Source organism: Oenanthe melanoleuca, chromosome 2 (genome assembly GCF_029582105.1).
Source record: "Oenanthe melanoleuca isolate GR-GAL-2019-014 chromosome 2, OMel1.0, whole genome shotgun sequence".
NCBI classification, from domain to species: Eukaryota; Metazoa; Chordata; class Aves; order Passeriformes; family Muscicapidae; genus Oenanthe; species Oenanthe melanoleuca.
In genome coordinates, this window is record NC_079335.1 from 20,426,721 (window position 1) to 20,449,488 (window position 22,768).

The window sequence follows — 22,768 nt, forward strand, 5'->3', positions numbered from 1 at the left end:
TGTAGAAAACCAGAGCTGCTCTTGTGCTTAGTCACAGGTCTCACCACGGAACTTCTCTTATCCCCTGCCCTGGTGAGGCCTGAGCGTCTCTCACAAGGCACAAAAAAGCCTCAGGAAACAGATGCGGTGCAGAGGAGCCCAGCTGGCCTGACTCCCCCTTCCCGTGCTTGGGAACCGAGAGAGGGCGGTCCCAGCCACTGTGCCTGCCAGGTGCCTTTAAAGAGAAATACCCAAAATTCTTAAGGACGCACGAATTCTTAAAGCAGCACAGAGAGTTACCTTTCTGGAAAGGGGACACCCGAATCTTTTGAAGCTCTCTGCTTGCAAGAAAGGAGAGAAGTATTAATGGTACTTTGACCGAGAGGCCCTTGGCGAGCGCCTCCAAGCGCTACAACTCGGTGTTCGTTATGCAATTCCTGAGTCCTCCCCGGGGGAGGAGCGGCCTCGGCCATGGCCGTTCCCCCCTCCTCCGCCACCCCTAGCGGAGCAGTGCCGCTGGCCATGGGCGAGCGCCGGGGCCCGGCGGTGCCGCGGGAGGCGGCGGGCCCGGAGCGGGTAAGGCCGGTGGGAGCGGAGAGCGGGGCCGGGCCGGGGGCTCCGGAGCGGCGGCGGCGGCAGCGCAGCCCTGCCCGGCCGGGCCCCGCGGCCTCCCCGCCCCTCCGGCACCGGGGGCATCCCGGGCACCGGGCACCTGCTGCTCCGGACAGCCCTGGAGGGGGCACGGGCCCTTGTGGCACCGCGGCCCCGGGGAGCGCTGGCAGGGATGCAGGGGATGCGGCCGCCGAGCGGAGCCCGTGGGCCCGGGCAGCCACTGAGGGGGATGCGGCCGCCGAGCGGAGCCCGTGGGCCCGGGCAGCCACTGAGGGGGATGCGGGCCGCCGAGCGGAGCCCGTGGGCCCGGGAGGCACCTGAGGGGGATGCGGCCGCCGAGCGGAGGCCCCGGGGTCCGGGCAGCCCTTGAGGGGGATGCGGGACGCCGAGCGGAGGCCCCGGGGTCCGGGCAGCCCTTGAGGGGGATGCGGGACGCCGAGCGGAGGCCCCGGGGTCCGGGCAGCCCCTGAGGGGGATGCGGCCGCCGAGCGGAGGCCCCGGGGTCCGGGCAGCCCTTGAGGGGGATGCGGCCGCCGAGCGGAGCCCGTGGGTCCGGGCAGCCCCTGAGGGGGATGCGGCCGCCGAGCGGAGGCCCCGGGGTCCGGGCAGCGCCTGAGGGGATGCGGGCCGCCCAGAGGAGCCCGTGGGGTCCGGGCAGCGCCGTCCCTACCGTTCTGTGCCTGCCGGGCCGGGAAGGAGAGCTCGTCCTCTCTGCCGTGGAAGCAGGTGTGGGTGTCGGTGATGCTCGTGGCTGCCCAGGCCCTGGGGACTAGGAAAGTCTGCCCCTGGGAGGTGTCTGAGCTGCGTTCTGGTGTCCCCCAGTATAACCATGCTAAGCCAGGCTGAGGTGTTCCAGGAGAAAGGATCATCCTGGCAGGAAAATCCACATGGTATTCCTGAACCCTTGTGTCTCATGAAGTATCCAGAAACAGGTGTGCCCTGTTAAATTCAAGTGTAAGAAACCCCCTGAACAGTGATGCGCTGTACCCATAGTGAAGTGCATGGTAGTCCTGTGGCCTCTCAAGCATGTGGAACCAGCAGGTGTTGTGCTCCTCAGATGCTGTGCAGTGCAAGCCGTCTCTCCTGGAATGGTGATGCTCTTCCCAGGCTCACTGCTGGCAGGGCCTGTGCTGCCCAGGGCTGCCCTGAATGCTTTGGGAGCCGTGGGATGCGACATGCAGCCTCTTACTGGGGTGTGTGAGGGTTCATGGTCACATCCATCGAGTGTGTGTTCCACATCACAGTGCTGGCTCTGCCAGCACCTTTAGCTTTTTCCCTGGCTGCAGCTGATGTAGGGCATGTAACTGTGATACTTGCACATGTAGCGCAACATCTGTAGCTGTGGGGTGATGGTTGTATGTGTGTATCTATGTTAATTATTTCCTAGTTTGCTGAATTTGAAATTAATGGAAGGCTTTTCAGTACCCCAAGCAGTTTTTGTTGTCCATTTGGTTTATTGTCATCACCAGAAGAGCTTGTCTCTTGCAGTTGCAGAATAACTGAGGTGTGATGTACTGGAGTGTGTCCAGCAAAGGGCTGATAATTAAGAGACTGCAGTATCTGTCATACAAAGAGAGGCCATGAGTGCTGGGACTGTTCAGCCTGGAGGAGACTCCAGGGGATTTTGTGAGTGTGTGAAAATAGCTGGTGGAGGGAATAAAGGAGACAGAGCGGGCTCTTCCCAGTGGTGCCCCATGGTGAGACTAGGGGCATTAGCCACACACTGTAGTACAAAAGGTTACATTTACATGTAGGAAAACACTTTTTTTTTCCTGAAGGTGGTCGTTTGCTGGCACAGGTAGCTCACAGAGGTTGTGTGATCTCCATCCTTGGAGATACTGAAGCCTCATCTGGATGTGGCGCTGATCAGTCTGCTCTGGTTGACCCTGCTGGAGCTGGTGGCCTGTGCCCTCCAGCTTCAGCTCTTTCATGCATTTGGATCACCTTGTCTGAACAGAATGAGGCACGTACACATTATAAACTAGGTACCCTTTGTCATTATAGTGAGTGTTGACTGTTATATGCACCATCATAGCCTTAAGAAAAATATCTGTGTTGCAGACCTAAGGTAGTGTTGACCTAGTGACTGCTACCTTCTCCTGCCCCTCACACTCCTGCCAGTGCCAGCCCCTGGATCCAGGAAAGCAAGGCAGGGAATGCATTATGCTCCTTCAGCACAAGGTGCTGACTGCTCAGAAGCCTCAGCAGTGATCAGAATGTGCCATGCACTTGAAACTGAGTTAGAGAAGATGGGATTGTCTTGTAACCACTAGCTTCATGCCTGCCTGCCAATTTAGAGCCTGTCTGTGAAAGGCTCCTTTCACAGCAGCCTGCCTGTGAAACTGCTCTGCACCCCTGAAAGTTGTAAGGGAGGTGGAATATAGGTTGAACAGGAGGTTCCAGTATGGTGTAGTTTCTGTGACTGACCTTTCCTTTTTTAAAATTAAAAAAAAAAAAAACCAAACCCAAACAACCAAAACTGTCTATTTAACAAAATACTGATATAGTTTTTAAAACCACAGGCCAGTCAGCCTCACCTGAATCCCTGGAAAGGTGATGGGACAGCTTATCATGCAGTCTGTCTCTAAGCACATGGAAGTCAGTCACCATGGATTCACCAAGGAGAACTCATGCTTAACCAATCTTGCTACCTTCTGTGATGGGACAATTGGCTGAATAGACATGGGAAAGCAGTGGATTTTGTCTACATGGGCTTTAGCTAATGTCTCCCATAGTACCCTCATAGGCAAGTTCAGAAAGTGTGAGCTGGATGAATGGATGCTGAAGTCAATTTAGCACTGGCTGAATGGCAGAGCTTGAAGGATTGTGGTCAGCATCACTGGGTCTAGTTTCAGACCTGTTGCTGGCTGTGTCCCCCAGGGTTCAGTGCTGGGCCCAGTATTGTTTAACTTACCCATCAGTGACTTGGATGAAAGGGGCAGATGCCTCCCTCAGCAAGTTCACTGGTGGCACAAAGCTGGGAGGAGCAGCTGTTACCCCAGAGGGCTGTGCAGCCCTTCAGAAGGACCTCAGCAGGCTGGAGACATGGGCAGAGCAGAACCATCTGAAACCCAAAGGCAAATGCAGGTCCTGCACCTGGGGAGGAACAACCCCAGGGACCAGTACAGGATGGGGGTGACCTGCTGGAAGCAGCTCTGCAGGAAAGGATGTGGGAATCCTGGAGGACAACAAAATGTCCATGAGCCAGCAGTGGCTGGGCTAACAAGGAACTCTTCTGCAGAATTTCCATTTTCAAGGATGTCAGCTGGTGCAGAAGCAGATGGAGTTGTTGGTTGGATGCCAGGCCCTGAGAAGGTGTGTACTGAGACAAGGTGCTCAACATGCCAACTCCAAATTCTTCCAATTCCAGTGAATTATTGTAACCATCTCTATGTCCTAGGAAGTAAAAAAGGTCTTCAACTCTCATGGCCTTCAGCAGAGACTCTGCAAGATGATGCTGGGAAATCTGTCTCATGTAATTGAGTAATATTTAAAAATAGAATAAAGTGGTAGAATTGTAACCCAGAATGTGCTTCAGTGATGTATTCACTGGGCATCTGGAGTATCTATGCCAGCTATGCAATGTGCATGTATGTTTGGATTTTGTTTGTTTTTTAAAATGTGCATGGCATTATTTGAGAATATTTTCCAAACTGAAGTAAAGGAATGCTTTTTATTATGTGAAAAGTTAAAGCAGGCTGGGTAGGGAAAAAACTTTGGCACCTCCAGGGAGGTAGAAATGGTGTTCAAAACCTTCAGCTCCCTTTCTCTGCTGTAACACCTTGTGTACTGCCTGTGGCTAGTTATCCTCTACAGCAGTGTCAGTGGGATCTTGGAACCAACCCAGAAAGGCATCCTACTGGCTGAACTTCTGATCAGTGTGAGTCACCAGCCCTTCTGGCAGGTTGCAGCGTGCTGACCTGACAGCTCCTCACAGCAGTTATTTCTAGTAGGTGCTTGGTGACAGGGATGCAGGGATTGATCCTGGGAGCAGATGTCCCCAGCCAGAGGTGAGGTGAAGGCCCTGCTCAGAGTGACCTCTCTGCTGTTTTCACTGCCTGTTTCCTAAATACCAGCTGTCCCATCTCCCCAGCTCAGCTGGGCTGGAGCTCTGAGGGAGAGCTGTGCACAGAGCTGTTCTAGGAGCCCATACAGAAGGATCAGTGTGGAGATGGGTGACTCCTGGCCTCCTGCAGTGAGCCTGGTGCTGTTTGCAGCACTATGCAGTGACCTCACACGTATCTCCCCATGTGTGGTACTACAGTGGCTGATGTCTCCCAGGGCATTTCCCCCCTGTGCTGCAAAAGCCTTTGTCTTTGACACACAGGTGTCAGGGCTTCCTGCTGCTGGCACAGCTGGGAGGGGTGTTGGTGTGAGCTGTGCTGGGTAGAGCAGTGCTGCCGGGAGCACGGATGGAGGGCAAGGGGACACGGACCCCAGGGGGCCAGGTGAGTGTCTGTGTGACACGGGTGAACTTTCAACACCACCTTTGGGATCCTGTGAGGAGGAGGAATAAATAGTGGTAACTTTAACCAGAACTGTGCTTTATTTTCAGAGCTCCTCGAGTGCTGCTGAAAATGGCTCCGACCTTGATGAAGAGCCTCTGCTCAGAAAAAATCACCGCCGGTTTGTCATCTTCCCCATCCAGTACCCAGACATATGGAAGATGTATAAGCAGGCTCAGGCCTCCTTTTGGACAGCAGAAGAGGTGAGCCCTGGGCCAGTGGGTTGGCAAAAGGCAGTCAGACCACTGGAGTCCTGCCTCATCTTTCCTAGCTCTGCTGCTGGCTTCTGTGTTGCAAAGGTTGGAGTTAATTGCATCAAACATCAGGTGCCAGCACCAAAGCACAACTCCCTTCACTGACAGTGGAAAGCAAGCTGCTTCCACAGGATGATTCAGCAAAGCTGTTTTAGATGCTTAGTTTAGGATGAGGTATAATTGTGTCCTGGGGTGCTTCTCTGTTTATAGAGAAATCCTGAGTCAGATTGCTCTGATTCATGGTCACATAGCTCCTGTGGTCTCTGCAACTAACTCCTTGTCATTAAGATTCTCCGGGAAATTTCATGCTGTTCCTTAATATTAATTACCTAAATTTCCAGGCACTGTTAATCATGGACACTTGCTAAAAATGCATTTTAGCTGACTCCTGATTGCCCTGGTGAAGTGCTTGCCCCATGTTATTGCAAGCTCTAAGTTCTTCCCCAAGGTTGCTGCTTAAATAGACCTGCTTGCTATGCTTGCACTAGTGTCAGTCTTTGATCACTGCTCTGCTTTGGAGAAATTACCTGCCAGGGGAAGCTGGTTGTTCCAGCTCAAAGCTTATGCACCCTTTGCTTGTTTATGGTCTGCAACTGCAGAGCACCGAGATGAAAGCACTGGCAGGCTCTAAATAGACCAGAAAGCATCATGGGATGATGAGGAGCAGCTGTTTGTGGAGGTGATATTTCATTGTCTGCCTGGGAAACTTGCTGCCCTGTTGCAGCAGATCTTCATTTAAACTATTAAAGAAAAACTCCTGCCTTACCAACATTTCCCTTTTGCTGGTTCCTTCTTACACTGTCCTACCATGTGTGGATCCTCTGCATTTTTCACATCTGACTCTACTTTAGAGCTCTTTTGGTTCAGAAATCTGACAAACAAAGAAAAAAGGCCCATGTGAAGGAAGCTGTGGTTTTCTCTCATGGCTGGGGTTTGGTATGATAGACAAGAGCAGTTGCACAGCAGTTGCTCCACACCATTCTTTGACAGCATGGAGGCTGAACACCTGCCAAAGGCAGAAGTATCCTCAGCCCATCTTTTGACATGCTTGGGTATAGCGTTCTTGGAGTATCAGCATTTATTTCAAGTAAAGTTTAAGTGTCTCAGAATGAGCTCTGGTTACTCGTGCATGTTCATACTTATGACAAAAACATACTAAGGCTTTTCAAAATCTCATTTATTTATTCAATAGACACTGATTTTTATTTCAAATTACAAAACTGTAAAATGTGAAGCAAGTACATGGTGTTACTGTTGCAGAGAGAGACAACAGTACTGCAGTGTCTCTGTTGGCTTTTACAGTCACAAGTATTTAAATTCCCTACATTTGAAAGCTTTGAAAGCAAATGCCAAAACTCTGCCTCAGTCACTTGACTGGGCTGCTTGTTTTTACAGAATGACAGATGCAGAAGGACAATAATGTTTTACTTTTTTGTTTTCATTAGGTTGATTTGTCAAAGGACCTTCCTCACTGGAACAAGCTGAAAGCAGATGAAAAATACTTTATCTCTCACGTTCTGGCATTTTTTGCAGCCAGTGATGGAATTGTAAATGAAAACCTGGTGAGAAAGACTTACAGAGGACTTGAATTCTTAGTCATGTTATTGTCTCATTAAGTTTGCATTTTGGCTTTTTCACATTAATTCATGGGTTTGTTAAGTGTGTACTTTTTTTCTTTCACTCTCACCTTTGTCAAGTAGAACAAGCAGCTTGTTTGTCTGGGAACAGTGTTTGAGTTAAATTAGGTCAGCTGTGGTCATCAGGGCTCCAAACCACATCACCCTGGGGCACTGCCTTTAAGTTCAGCCCCAGCTTGGCTGTGGGATGTGTATTTCTGAATAAATTAATACAACCCTGTATTTTTCCTGTACTTGTGTTAATTGAAAAGTAGGGAATACGGACCATGGCTATGTCATGTGTTCCTCATTTTGGTAAAATCTGTTTTGTTCCCACTGAATGGCATCCTAGAGTATCTTAGAGCTGCAGGTGGTGCTGCTAAAAAGGTAGAGAATTCTTCCTGTTGATATCTCTTCTCGGCTGGAGAATATGTTATCACTGGTTAGCAGTGCTATCTGTCTGCAAATGCCCAATTTAAATCTCAAATGCGTGAATGTTTGTAACAGTAGTATATATGTGCTTGTATTGCATGAACATGCCTTATGTCATGCTGTTTATATTTTTAATTATGAACAAAAAGTCTGAGGCTTTGTTCAATATTAAATGTCTAGTTATTTTGCTGTTCTTCTCTTATGTACATGTGCCCTCATGCTTCAGCTCTTAGATATATTTACTTCTGGCTAGCTTGCTTTATTTTCCTCTGTACCACAGCTGTCCTATTGATGTGTCTGTGAACACAGTAGGACCGAAGTGCTCCCATCCTGTCTCTGTAGCAGAGATCTGCTGTCTCTCCTGATGAGCTCAGAGTAGTGTCATGCAGGACTGTCTTATTGTACTCATTGCCATGCTTTCTGCTTTTGGTAGGTGGCACGTTTCAGTCAGGAGGTGCAGATCCCAGAAGCTCGTTGTTTCTATGGCTTTCAGATTCTCATTGAGAATGTTCACTCAGAGATGTACAGCTTGCTCATAGACACCTACATCAAAGATCCGAAGAAAAGGTAAACCTCTGGATGTGAAACACAGCCATGGGAAGTCTGTCTCTGAAGGCAGTGCCACTGTTGTAGGGCAGCATGGCAGCTCTCTCCTGTTTCAATACTGACTTTCTGGGGGAGTTGGGAAATGTTGACCTTCAAAATGGAAAGGAGTATTGCTAACCAAGGCTTATTTTGGGAGCATCAGAAGGTTAGATAATACTTGTATAATTTTTTTTTTGCTGGAAGCATGAAGTATCTTAAAGGCTCCTTGAGGTTATCATGCTCCTGCAGTGCTTACTCTTACATCAGCAAAGGATCAGCATGAGGAAATTGAGTGCTCATGATCAAAGTGCTGTTCCTAATATACAGCAATCAATGTACTGCATCCTTTCAGCCTTTTTGTTGTCAGTGCTTTTTAATACAACTTGAACTGCTTATTTTTGAATGATTGAGTTCACGTTTTTTGTCTGAAGAACTCCGTAATTCAAACAGTAATACATTTGAAAAGCAGCACTTTCACTCAGAGACTCCACCATGGTGATGGTCAGGCAGAGCTTGCTTTCCCACAGTGGCATTCTGTGTTGGTGATGGTGGGAGTACTGCAACGTTTCCAAGGTGTTCAGCATAGGAGCAGAGTCTGTGCATGTGGGACTTGTCCAGTTCCTTTTGTGGAGTTGGGCAAGATGAGGTTTTGCTCTGTGGATAGACTGAAGTAGCTGGCTTCAGATCTGAGAGGGACTGTGATCTGCTGGGTGGGCACTCCTGGGGTGAGATGCTTGAGTTCACAGCTTGCCTCCCCTGAGCCCCTGGGCTGTTGCTTTCTGCACATTTGCCTCCCTCTGCCCTTTTTATCACAGATCACATCTTGGTTTAACCTGGCAGGCAGCTAACACTACACAGCAGCTCACTCACTGCCTGCCCCCACCCAGTGGGGTGGGAGAGAGTCAGGGACAAAAGTAAACTGGTGGTTTGAGGTAAGGCAGTTGGAGAGGACAGAAAAGGAAAATAATAATGATATACAAAACAAGTGATGCATAATGCAGTTGCTCACTGCCTGCTGATACCCAGCCAGTTCCCAAGAAGCAGCCCCTGGCCAGCTTTCCCCTGCTTTATATTCTGAGCATGACATCCCCTTTGGCCACCTGGGGTCTGCTCTCCTGGCTGTGTCCGCTCCCAGATTCCTGCTCCCCCCAGCCTGCTCACTGGTGGGGTGGGGTTAGAAGCTGAAGAGTCCTGTAAACACTGCTTAGCCACAACTGAAGCATCAGTATGTTATCAACATAATTCTCATTCTAAATATAAAACACAGCACTGTACAAGCAACTAGGAAGAAAACGAACTCTTTCCCCCACAAAAGCAGGACAGATAATCACCCCTTTGGGGTGGGAATGGTCTCTTACTTGGGTTAGTTCAGAGCCTTTCATAACGGATCCTCAGTGTGATGTAGTGGAAGGGACAACCAGGGCAGATTTACATAAATCATTATTTTGATGTTTTGTCTCTGTTTTCTTCTGTAGGGATTTCTTATTTAATGCTATTGAAACAATGCCTTGTGTTAAGAAGAAAGCAGACTGGGCTCTGAAGTGGATTGAAGACCGAGAATCTACTTTTGGTGTGTAGCTTTTTAAAAACTTGTTTCTGTTGTGTATCACAAACTGACCTACTGTGAGTAAGCTGCACCCCTGGAATATGAAGTTAAATTCTCCACAGGTGTGACTTCTGGGTCTCTGGTTTAACTGAAGAACTAGAAGTAACTTCTGGTGAGCTTGTATGTTTTTGTCTTCAGCTAGAGAAATAAGTAATGGCATTGCTCCCTGAAACCATGTTATGAAAAATGCTCTGTCTTTTTTTTTTTTTGTCTTTGTACTGAATAAACCTGGTTTCATCAGTTTTTACTTGTAGACCTTATATTCTAGTTTTGATTATTTCTTCTAGTTGGTTCTTACTTTGTACTCAATGTTCAGAACTGGGCAGCTGAAGTTTTCAAGTCCAAGTGTTTTCTGTGTTCGTGTTCCTACAGAGGAATCCATGGGGGTTGGTTTGTAACTGAGGCATGGCTGAGCCTGGACAGAAAAGATTTGAGAGCCATCTGTTTCTGGTGTTTCTGGTTTGCTGTTGGGACTAGTTTCTAGTTTTTGTATCTCATTTCAGAGCTGGGACAATGGCTCAGCTTCCATCAGCGTGGTACAGGGCATCCTTAGCAGTGTTCTGCATTCTTACAGTGTTGAATTTGAAAGGTTTGCTGTAGCTGAAATCCATAATGGGTGCACTCTGGTGAATTTTTTAAAGCAAATATCCTCTATATTTTGAGAAAGTGTAGGAGATGGAGAGATTCATCCTGGTTAACAAAATAAATCTGAATGTCTTTCTTTTGCGGCATCTGTTCACAGCTTTTATTTGAGAGAGGTTCTTTTTTGTAGCTGTACATTGTTCTATCTGGAGCTCCCACTGCCTCCCCTGTCTGGCTTTGCTTGCTGTGTGTGGAGCCCCTTCCTTTGTTTGGCTCCCAGCAGTGTGGGATGTGCCAGGAATCAGGAAGTTTCCTAACTCCAAAAGCAGTGTACCCCCTGCTCCCTGCCCCCATACTTCATGCATTTTATCCAAATACGCTATCAGTCTTCTGCTTCATTAAACCTATATTTTATAAGCAACCTTTCTCCATTCCTCTATAGAAGTAACCTATGAGATTTTAAGTGTTACTAGAAAAAATCTTTGCTTAATAACTTTTGTGATACTTGTAAGTTGATATTGCTCTCTGTGCTTTTTTCTTAATTTGAATTTCTTCAGATGAGCCAGCAGTTGGCATTTGTATCTCATAGAGGAAGTAGGACATGTGGCTACTTTGGGTTATTTTTAAAGCAAAATTATATGCAGTTCTTATTGGGAAAAGGCACCAGAACTTGGTGTCAAAGCCCTTCATGTTAGAACATAGGCAATGAGTCTGTGAAGTTGTTTGAAGTAGTGTGCATGGAATGATGTGGCCTCAGTAAACAGTTAGATGGTCTTGTAGTGTGAAGATACACATTCAGAGAACAGGGGGAGCTGGGACCAATAATGCCTTGCTTTCTTTGGATTAAAGATGGGATAACACAAATAGCTATTTGTGTCTTGACTAATGTTCTGTAGTCTTTCACTTCTGTAAAAATATGGTTTTATGTAGATTCCCAGTAAGAAGAAGTTGTGGTGTAGCTTTTTTTGTTTCATTTATAAGAGATTGGCCCTTTTCTCAGTTTTGGCTGTCAGTTACACAGCTGCTTTCCTGCCTTTCAGGAGAAAGAGATAATTGAGTACTAATGTCTTGGCCACTTTGGACATTACATTATTTTCTTCTGACCAGTGACAGTTTCAGTGGGTGCCCTGTTTCTTCAGCTCTGCTGGGGTTGACTATGGCTCAGTGCTGTGGGCTGTGTAGACCCTCTGTGTGCCAGGATCTGTGGATGGATGTGGTCAAAGACAGCATCTGGTGCTCCTCTCTAGCATCATTCTGTCTAATACAAATGGTGGGTCTTGCTGATGAGCAACATAGCAATTTGTCTAACCAAAAATGTGTTATGTTAAACAGGTGAGAGAGTGGTTGCCTTTGCTGCAGTAGAAGGCATCTTCTTTTCGGGTTCCTTTGCTGCTATATTTTGGCTGAAGAAGAGGGGCCTGATGCCTGGACTGACTTTCTCCAATGAACTTATTAGCAGAGATGAGGTAATGTGGCATGTCCTACACACTGTTTGGGAAGAAAAGTGAGTTTCCAGGGGAAGGGTAGAGTTATATACCTGAAGAGCCCATAGTCTTGACAGAGGAAGGGGAAAGAAGCAGGCTTTTACCAATACTTACAGAATCATAGAACCATTTAGATTGGAAAAGACCTTTAAGATCACCGAATCAGACTGTTAACCTGACACTGCCAAGTCCACCCCTAAGTGCCACATTCACCTGTCTTTTAAGTACCTTCAGGGATGGTGACTCCACCATTTCCCTGGACAGACTATTCTAATGCTTGACAGCAGTTTCCGTGAAGTTTTTTGTAATATCCAATCTAATCCCCTGCTTGATGCAACTTGAGGCTATTTCCTCTTGTGCTATTGCTTGGGAGAAAAGACTGACCCACACCTCACTACAGCCTTCTCTCAGGTTGTAGAGAGCTCAGGTCTCCCCTGAGCCTCCTTTTCTCCAGCCTAAATATCCCCATCTCCCTCAGCCAGTCCTCCTAAGACTGGTGCCCCAGATCCTTCACTAGCTTTGTTGCCCTACCCTGGACATGCTACAGCACCTCAATGTCCTTCTTGTAGTGAGGGGCCCAGAACTGGACACAGCACTCAAGGTGTGGCCTCCCCAGTGCCCAGTACAGGGGGACAGTCCCTGCCCTGGTCCTTTAGCCATGCTATTCCTGACACAAGCCAGGATGCCATTGGCCTTCTTGGCCACCTGGGCACTGCTGGCTCATGTTCAGCCACTCTCAAAGGACCAGCACACCCTGGTCCTTTTCCACTGGGCTTCTTTCCAGCCAATCTGCCCAAGTCTGTAGCATTGGGGTTGTTGTGACACAAGTGCAGGACCTGGCATTTGGCCTTGTGGAACCTCCTACCATTGTCTTCAGTCCACTGATCCAGCCTGTCCAGATCTCTCTGCCTTCCTGGCCTCCAGCAGATCAACATTCCTACCAAGCTTAGTGTCTTCTGCAAACTGACTGAGGGTGCATTCATTGCACTTTACTGCTGATAAACAGGATTGGCCACTGGGGCCAATAATATATATATATATATATATATATATATATATATATGTATAGCATACATAACATAACTGAGCTGTGGGGAACACTGCCTGTGGCCAGCCACCAACTGGATTCAATTCTCACTATTCTTTTTGGGCTGGCCATCCAGCCAGATTTATATCCAGCAAACAGCACTAATGAACTTAGAGCCTGGGTGCCCTTGGGTCCCTCAGCAGAAATATCTGTTTTTAAGGGGAGTAAACATAAATACTGGTGTCCCAATTGTGATTTAACCCCAGCCAGCAATCACTTCCCCACCAGTAGGATGAGGGAGAGAATTGGAAGGATAAAAAGCTGGAAAACTCGTGGGTTGGTATGAAGACTGTTTAATAGGGAAACCAAAAGTCACAAACATGAGCAAATCAAAACAAGGAATTAATTCACTCTTTTCCATGGTCAGGCAGGTGTTCAGCCATCTCCAGGAGAGCAGGGTCCCATCAGGTGCAATGGTGACTTGGGAAGACAAATGGCATTACTCCAAATGTTCCTCCCTTCTTTCTTCTTCCCCCCACTTTATATGCTGAATGTCACATGGTCTGGAATATCCCTTTGGACTCTTTTGGGTCACCTGTCTCATCTCAGGACAGGTGTTGTGTCTCCTCCCAACCTCCCATGCACCCCTAACTTCCTCACCAGGGTTAACAGTAGGAGAAGCAGAAAAGCCCTTGGCTCTGTGTAAGCCCTGCTCAGCAATAACAACAACATCTCAATATTATCAACCCTGTGTTCAGCATAAATCCAAAACACAGGTCCATACCATACTTGAAGAAAACCTACCCTACCCCAAAACAGCACACCAGCCAAAAGCAGCACATCAATGTATGTAGTATTATCAAGTAAATGGTTTTTTTAGATTTAAGGGGGTGTTTGTTTTCCTGTGCTATGAAGGGAGGCAAAGGCCCAGCTGCTCAAGGAGTGGGGTGGAATTGCACAGTCCCCAGCTGCAGGAGGCTGGCTGGAGCAAGGACCGGGATAGTGTGAGACTGAGACTTGCTGTGCCTCAGGTGCTTCAGGCAGGTTCAGGTTGGCTCCAGGTACCACTCCCCACCTGCTCCTGGCTGTGGGTCTCAGAGCTTGCAGACAGCTGCCTGCATCCATCACTGAGGCAGCTGTGGCAGGTTGCTGCAGAATGACTTCTCTCCATGGTCTTGTGCTGCTGCACAGCAATAGAATCTCCTGGGAGGGGGCAACTACAGATCTGCCTTTGAGGAGAGTTCTTCTTTAAGTTAAGATGTGATGTGTTTGAGGGGCTGCATGTCAGCACACCAAATATGACAGACCACGTGCTTATGAGTGTCCCTTTTTTTCACTGTTTCCTTCCTTTCTTTTTCCTTGCTCCCTGCGAGTTGGCAGCTGCTGTTTATGGCTGGGGACTGTGCACTGCACTACTTACGTCGCTGTCAGCACTGAAAAAGTAGAAAGACCAGTTTTGTATGCAGTATAAACATGCTAGTGGTTGTAACTTAGCAGAGTTGGTCTTAATGTGTAAAGGGCTTTTTTATAATGGAAGTAATTTTCATGGGTTAGAGAAATTGCTTTGAAATGAAAGATCTTACGATGTGTCTTTAAAAGACACTTTTGAAGGAAGTGATATGATGAGTGAGGAAAAACAAATTGTTCTTCAGCCTTCACATTTCTTATGTCTTCTGTGAGTCGTCATGAACTGATCCATTTGAGTGAGGCAGGATTTGTTTGTTACAAGGATCTCTTGCAGGTGAGTGAATGTAAGTGTACTTCTTTGCAGAGTCCAGCACCAAAAGACTAAAATTTTCTGGAGCTCTGCTGGCATAATTCCAGCTGCAATGCTGTTATGAAGGTTAAAGCTTGGTGCAGAGAGCACCTGCATTGAAACCCAGTGATAGTAAAAAGAATCCACAGTGGAAAACTACAAACTGTTTTTTGATGCACCTGGACAGATAAATGATTAACGTAACGCTCAGTGTGTTTTTTGAGCTGTTGGCTCTGTTCCCAGGCTGTTCTTGAGCTGGTGCATCTCTGATACTTAAGGGTGAAAAGCTGGTGGGAGCACCAGTCAGCAGAGCACACTGGTTCGTGGGAGGAGCCAGGCACATCCTGCATCCTGCTGGTGATGTTGCCCTGGATAAGGCCGTGGGAAGCCTTGCAATAGGAAGCTAATGCAGTCACTAGAGGAGGGGATATTTCCCAAATTATGTTATTTCAGGGCTGTTTTGTGACCTTAATCACAAGGATTTTATAGCCTTTCTGTAAAGGTTTTCACAGAATCACAGAATTGTTAAGGTTGGAAGGATCCTCTGGAAATCATCCAGATTTGCTAAGCAGAGTCACCTGAAGCAGATGACACAGAAATGTGTCCAGGTCAGTTTGGAATGTCTCCAGAGAGGGAGACCCTGGGCAGCCTGTTCCAGTGCTTTGTCACACTTAATATTAAGAAGTTCTTCCTCGTGTTGAGGTGAAACTTCTTGTATTTTAGTTTACTGCTGTTGCTCCTCATCCTGTCTCTGGGCACCACTGAAGAGTCTGGCACCATCCTCTTGGCACCTGTCTGTCCTGGCTTCAGCCAAAGACAGGGTTGATTTTCTGCAGTAGCTGTGAGGGGGTAGAGCCTGGAGCTGTGTGGGCATGGCTAAGACCCTAATGTTACTGGGCGCCATCTCAGATTATTGACAGGGGTGGGGGAAAGGGACTCCCTCTCCTGCTTTTGAGAAGAAGAGTGTTCCTTTCAGAGGGAAAAAATGTAATTGGGAAGAGCAGGTAGGTATTTGTCGTGGGTTTTCCATGTAAATAACTTCTTTGTCTTATACATTTTGTTGTTCATATTGCTCTTACTGTTTCTTTTGTTATCTCGTTGTTTCCAGTAAATTGTTCTTACCCATCTTGTGATTTTCACCTTTCGTGCCTCCATCCTCAGAGCAGGAAAGGGTGAGGGGAAGCCAGGGGTGTCTTGGTGGGGGCTGGGAGTGAGCAAATCTGGTTTGGGAGAGTCTTGGTGGGGGCACTGAACTGGGGAGTACCATTCCAAAACCAGGATACCATCTTTGAGATAATTGTATGCATTAATGAGATCCCCTCTCAGTGTTCTCTTCTCTAGACTAAACAGGCCCAGCTCCTGCAGTCTCTCCTCAAAAAAAAAGATGCTCCAGATCCCTCATCGTTTTTGTGACCTTTGCTGGACCCTCTCCAGTAGTTCCTTGTCTCTTTTGTACTGAGGATGCCAGAACTGGACACAGCAGTCCAGACATGAGATACCCTTGACTGTTCTGGTCACAAGGGCTCTGCTGGCTCAGTCAACTTATTACCCTCTGAGACTCCCAGGTGTTTTGCAGCAGAACAGTTCTATAGTAGGTCAGCCCCCAGGTTTTGTTTGACCTTTGTTAATGGTCATATGGGATTGTCATGTCAACCATAGTCTGCCAAATTCTTTCTGATTAGTTTTCACTCTGGGTGTGCCCTCTTGGTGTTTATTGGCTGTGATCACCACCTTGCAGTTGAGAGGAGAGATGGTAGCACAGTGCTCCTGTAGTCTGGCAGTGGTGGGTATGACTGAAGCGAGACCATCAAGCTGTACCCAGGCAAATCAAAGAGAAGCTGAGGTGCCTCTTGGAGCAGCTTTCTGGGGTTGCTTGTCTCTCCTGATGTTTTCTTACCTTGGCAGGAGACTTTTCTGGAAATCCTGGAAAAGAGCATAGTTTACTAGGCTCTGTGTAGGATAGCTCTATGAAATGAGAAGGGGAGTTTAGTCAGGGCAGTGATGATTTGTTAATCTTGTGTGACTTCAGTCTGAATCTGCCTTTCTGAAAATGCTGTTGGGAGAAGCAAGGGAAGAAATGCTACTGAAAGAATTTAAATCAAGTATCTCAAAGCAAAGAACAGGTAAACAGCCTGTTTTAACTCACAAGTGGTTTTACAGGTCTTGATGTAGAAGTCTTTCAGCAAAGTATTCCCTGACAGGAGGCAGAGACCAGCAAGACTCTGTGTAGGATCACTCACAGTAGAGCAGCCCTCAGAAAAATTTTACCTGAGAAACATGTATGCTGAACATTATTTTGGCATAGGTGGCATGTGCTAGATTTGAGATGTTACTAGGTTGTAAGCAACAAGTCCACACTATATGTGATAACATTAAGACTTTCATAAAAGTAGGAGGCTGGGAAACTTCAACCCAAATGAGACTGCCTGAAAATAAGAGCAAACTATGTGGAAGAGGGGAAAACTGACTGTTTTTTCCATTGTTCTCTTATTTCAGGGTCTACACTGTGATTTTGCTTGTCTAATGTTCCATTATTTGGTGAACAGACCGTCAGAAGAGCGAGTCCGTGAGATCATCGTTAATGCTGTAGAAATTGAGCAGGTAATCCTGGCTGTGACAACACTGTGGGCAGCACAGGCCCAGTCTGAGGTGTGAAAACAAACAAATTAACTTTTAACTTTCGGGATTCCATGTTTGATACTTGGCTCAGGCTTGATCCCTGGTGCATCATACCATTCTTTCCCTCTTCCTTAATGGTGGCAGTAGGAGTCAGGCTTAGTTTCAGTTGTCAAGCAACTGGGGGGAGCTGAAGCTGGTGGCTGATTTCCTCCTTAATGACAGAAAGGAAGAAAAGCTGTCTTATTTGATATTGCATAGACTAGTTCCAGTTGGAAGGCACCTACAATAATCAGGTACTCCAACTGCAGCTGTCTCTTAGAGAGGAGTTTGTTTATGTCTGTTCTTTCAGGATCTTTGTCTCTCCCTATTGTATTCACATCTCTGCTTGTCCTCAGGAGAAGGCAGAGTCTGTTCTGCCACAAGCATCATGCTGTCTTCTGGCTTTTCCTGAGGTTGATGTCAGGTTCTTTCATGTGAAGTGCTGCCCTTCTGCAGACGCAAGTTTCTGCATGGCTGAGTGTTTGGCAGGATTTTAGTTTTGTTTTCTTTCCTCCTGTCATCTAACTGCTGTGATGATGACAAATGCTCCTGCTTTGTCTCACAGCACTGACAGATATGCATTGGTGCCTAAACATACACATGACTGGGTTCAGCACTCATGTATCACTGCCCTCTGATCTGTCATTCTGTAGTGGCTGGAAGCCAGGAAAACTGGTGATTTTTTGTTCCATCCCTGCTCCTACTAGTATGGTCTGTAGGTTTATTGAGGTTGGAGCTTAAGCTTACAGTGAAGCTTATGCTGGGGGATTGGAGAAAGATCAGAGGGGCAGTGATAAAAATCTTGTGCCTTTTCCAGAGTAACAGGCTAAAAATAAAGGAAGATACAAACAGTTACCGAAAACAGAAGATACTTGTTGAATTTAGTGATGCAAGTTATTTATTCAGGCAACTTCCTGGGGAGCCTGGAACATCACAAAGTATGTTACAGTGAAACACAGATGTCTTCTCTCCTTTTGCTTCTTAAATTTAATTTCTCTAAATGTCATCTGTATTTTAACTTCTAGGAGTTTCTAACTGAGGCATTACCTGTGGGTCTGATTGGAATGAATTGCACATTGATGAAACAATACATTGAATTTGTTGCAGACCGGTTACTAATGGAACTTGGGTTCTCAAAGGTAAGAGATGCGATTGCCCCAAGTGCTGGCCTGCCAGTGCAGCCCACAAGAACTGTCAGCACAAAGCACTCCCTTGTCATGCAGGAGAGCAGGTCATATTTAGCACATGGGCTTCCTGTGAGTGACAGCTGAAACCACAGCATTCATACCTGTGCTTCACTGTAAAAGAGCAAGAACAATTTATGCCTTTGTTTCCCTTCAGCTGCTCAGCAGGTTGTAAGCTGTGCTCAGATGCTACAGTGCTTGAAGAATAACAAGCACCTCAAGTGAACTTCACCACAGACCAAACTGCTGGGAGTGGCAGTAGTGAATTTGCTTAGATGGGTGTCCATAGATCCTACAGGATGTTGCAGCTAGAGGTGGTCTACTTTGAAAGAGTTTGACAGTTTTTTTTGTTATGGGGTTTTTAAAGCATTATTTCCCTGTCAGAATCATCAGTGTGTTTTCCTTCCCCAGGTCTTTAATGCAGAAAATCCTTTTGATTTCATGGAGAATATTTCTCTGGAAGGAAAAACAAATTTCTTTGAGAAGCGGGTTTCAGAATATCAACGTTTTGCTGTTATGGCAGAAACAATGGACAATGTCTTCACTCTGGATGCAGATTTTTGACAAATTGGCAAATGAATGGTGACTGTTTCCCTCTCTTCATCTCCCCTTATGCTCGGAAGTTGACTTAATTTCCTCTCAGGGAAATCAGAGTCTGCTAGGATATTTTTCCTGAATTTTCACGTTGTTTGTCAGAGGAGTAAATTTATTTCTCTCTGTGGCATTTGAAGAAAAAAGGGGAATCATTTGTAAAAATTTATATGGCTTTGTAAAAGGATGTCCTTTTTAAGATTTCCTTGACTCATCTGCTGTCAATGCTGTCTTTAAAGATGACATGGATGCTACTAATACTTTTTTAAGATTTTGGTAGTGTTTTAAGAAAGCAAACTGCAGATTTACCTCATTTTAAGGTACTTTAATCTGAAAATCAGATAAAGTATCACTCCATGTAAGAACGTTGCTATAAATTATTTTCCTGTCTTCTGTTTCCATGTTTATAGATTTGGTCTACAGTAAAAGCTCTTCTGTTTCATCCTGTTGCAGATACAGTAGTAATTGAATGTGGGAAGATCTTAATGAGGTCTGAACTATAGAATATTATTAAACCCAGGAATTAAGTGTCATCTCCCCAGTCTCCCTGGGTTCTGTCTGAAAAAAAAAGTTACTCTGGTTGGAAAACTGATGGATCTTGGTAGGCGTTTAATTAAAATACGTATGATTCTTGTCTTACAGCTGTTACTGAGCAGGTCAGTGGACTTTGAATGGTCCTTGAAAAGGCACACCTGTTAACAGTGGAGGAAAACCACATCCTGTAGTTCTTTGGCTTGTGCTGCCTGTTTTCCCTTGCTTCACTGATCAAGTGCCTTATTAAGCGGTCTGTACTCGTATGTGTTATCATCTGACACAGAAACAGCCAGCTCTGGGTCTTGTACATCTCCCCCTGTTGTGCTGGGTGGTTTGATATTCTCCTCTTCTTGGTTGCACTTGTGCATGAAAGGGATGAGAAGACATTCCAAGGGGTTATTCCTTGAGGTGCTACAAACAGACTACTGGGGCTGTAAAGAAGCACCCAATAACCTATGAAGGTACATCAAGTTGTGTGTTTGATGTGAACCATTGGAACCATTGTCACAGAAGAACTTCTGAAAGAAGGTATTTAACATTTCAAAAACAAACCCAGAAGTAGTATGGAGTAGCAGCATCTTACAAAGATAGTTTTTGATTGTGTGCCTGAAAACGATAATTTTTTGATACCACACACAGAGAATGGAGTGACTGAAGAGTGGCTAACGTGCTGTAGTGGTACTTGGGGTGGAAGGGATGTTATTGAGCTTTACTGGTTTATCTGCAAATAGATAGGCTCTTTTTTTTCTTCAAGATGAAGTGAGTGTACCAGAGCTAGACAAAGGGTTCTGCTTTATAAAACCCAAGCATCTTTTATAATGTTCAGCATTTTGTGAAAGAGCTTTTGTAAGTCTTACTGTTGAAAACATCTTGTGCTGCTTTTGATATACCTGCCATGAGCCAAACTGACAGCCCAGGGTTATCAGTGATGGGGTGGTGTAAGTGGTATTTCCCTGCCAGCCCAGATCAGCCCAAATAGTCCTGGTACTGGTGTTCCATGAAACATGTCCACTGCCTTAGTTCCTAGTGGACAACTGTCCCTGCTGTAAAAATAAGCAGCAAAATCAACTCTGTTCTTTAGTCTCTGTAGGTCAGGAGTATGCACTGAGCATGGAAGTGGAACAGCTTTATTTTTTCCTAGAGAAGAACCTGCGTAATTTGACATAAGGTACTTGGAAAAGGGCCAGGGGAGCATTGAGAATACAGAGAAAAGCTGGAACTGATTGCCATCACATCCTGGAGCTGAAAGAGAACTGTGGACTCAAAAGGAAAACCCAGCACCTTTAAGAAATACTGAGTTGATAGGAGTGAAAGAGAAAATAAATGCGTCTGTTGTTGGAGTAATGGAACCTGTTATGTCACTGAAACTACTGAAAAGCATTTATTTTGAGTCTTATGATTTATGATGAGAGTATAGAGTATTCTAGTATGGAACTGCAATGTGCTCAGGTTCTGTAAATGTATATGAGATACCAAAGTCTGGTACAACAGCTCCCACTCAATTTGTGTGTAAAATATGTGTGTAGTTTCAATAAAATTTGAGTGTGGGGAAGCCCATGCCTTCATTTACAAGTTACATGCTTCCTTGTGAAATGCAAAGTGATAAAATTGGGATGTGACAGAATAAGTCAGTATTCACAGCTTTTGGGTTGTGGGAGAAAGTTATGAGCGCTCCATATATTGTCTTGCACTTTTTGGAGCTCTTGACTTGCTCTTTCTTGTTCCTGGAAATAGGTTTTACAGTCTAGTGAGATAACAAGAGGGTTTGGTGCTTGCTTGGTTTGTTTTATTTTTAATTGGGATTTTCTGGCTCAAGGAGAAATCTTTTGGGAGTCTGTAAGATTCAATGAACACTCCAGAAATATGTTTTCAGTGGGTGATACCTGATATATCAAGGGCATCATGCCCTTGGGGCAGGCACCCTGGCTGCCTGGGCACAGCATCTTCGGGTTCAGGCCCTGAGCTGGGGCCAGCCAGGCACTGCCTGAAGCCAAGCACCTGGGTCTGAGCTGGCACAGCTTCACACCTACTTGTGTATACACTCACAGGGCTGCCATTTCAAAATGCAGCCTCTGTGCCTCCTTGAGGCAGGCATGAAGGGCAGAGGGTGCCTTCTTCCACCAGTGCTGGGCAGAAACCCAGTGGGCCTCTGAGGGCTCTGTGTGCCTCACACCGGTCATCAAGCTTTAAAAAGCCTGATGTGTGTATGTGTGTGGGAGAGAAGGTGCAAAGCATCCCTTCAGTGTACATGGTCTGTGTGCTCTGAGTTGGAATAAGGCTGGGGTGTGACTGCTGTAGCCAGTGACAGAGAAGGTGCTTCCTGGAGGTGTTTGTCTCGTGGTGAACAAGAGATGAGTAGAAACCTCTCTTTGGGGGCTGCAATAGGAGCTGAGGCTCATGGTAAGAATCCCTCTTTTAAATTCCAGAGTAGCCTCTGTAGTTCCCATTGTTCCCAATCAATGTGCTTCCTGGTAAATCCCATGAGTTGGTTATCAGTAGCCACAAGCAGACATCGTGCTCCCAACACTGTGCTCTGGCTGTGAAACCATTGCCAAGTGCAGGAGGTCAGTGAGTATTCCCAGCCCTTGCTGGGAAATAAAAGTGGGTGAAGGCAGGGCAGTTATCAACCTCTTTCTTGGTGTTTTTGGACTGGTAAGATTTTTGCAGCAGATGAGGATGCTCTGTGTGTGGCAGCACCCTCAGAGCTGACACTGCTGATCCACTTCCACCACATTTCTTATCCTTGTCTTTGAATGATGAAAGTTTTGAAAGAGCAAGCGTGGCCTCCCTGCCGGTCCCCCAGCCTGCCAGAGGAGCATCTTCCTTCCAGCCTTCCTAAGGGGATGATCCGGGCTGGTTTTTCCTCCTGGTGGAGCCCTTGAGTCAGAAAATATTAATGTTTCTGTCACTATTATCTAGAGCTCCTTCTGGGAGTCAGTCCCTGGCGATGCTGATGGGTTAACATTTCACATAGCCAGGTTTGTGTTTGCCAGGATCTTTGTGTGCGTGGGGCCTGCTGTCACAGTGCAGGAATGCTGATGTGTGTGCACAGACTGAGTTTGTGAGCAAGGGTGTGCACACCTGGCACACAGGGAGGTGCACACACACCACTCACACCAACAGAGCTGAGGGGAGAAGCTGTTGTGTGTCAGGTTTTAGCAAATCCTCTCCCTGGAGCAGAAGGGCAAGGTGGACACTGGAATATTGCTATTAAGAGATGCTATTCCTGGTTTGCTGGCAGCTGCTGCCTTGGGCACAGATGACAGCAGCAGTGCAGCCTGGGCACAGATGGACAGTGGTCCCCTCCCATCATACATAATTTGGCTCTAGGAACCAGAGCTGCCCTGAGGATAGAACTGTGCT

The 22,768-nt window shown here is 46.5% G+C and overlaps 1 protein-coding gene across 4 annotated transcripts; it reads left to right on the forward strand.

Moving 5' to 3' along the window:
- The first annotated feature begins 218 nt into the window (after positions 1-218).
- On the forward strand, positions 219-20,977 carry RRM2B (ribonucleotide reductase regulatory TP53 inducible subunit M2B). Of its 4 annotated transcripts, XM_056485154.1 has the most exons (10): positions 2,142-3,906; positions 3,992-4,066; positions 5,147-5,299; positions 6,796-6,912; positions 7,832-7,965; positions 9,459-9,553; positions 11,504-11,637; positions 16,935-17,039; positions 18,122-18,235; positions 18,692-20,977. In XM_056485154.1, the coding sequence occupies exons 1-10, from the start codon at positions 3,637-3,639 to the stop codon at positions 18,842-18,844; spliced, it is 1,350 nt and encodes a 449-aa protein (XP_056341129.1). In that variant the 5' UTR covers positions 2,142-3,636; the 3' UTR covers positions 18,845-20,977. The 4 variants fall into 4 exon arrangements, with proteins under 4 accessions (XP_056341132.1, XP_056341131.1, XP_056341129.1 ...); XM_056485157.1 differs by lacking the exons at positions 2,142-3,906; positions 3,992-4,066 and adding an exon at positions 219-348; XM_056485156.1 differs by lacking the exons at positions 2,142-3,906; positions 3,992-4,066 and adding an exon at positions 235-555.
- Positions 20,978-22,768: the final 1,791 nt, after the last annotated feature.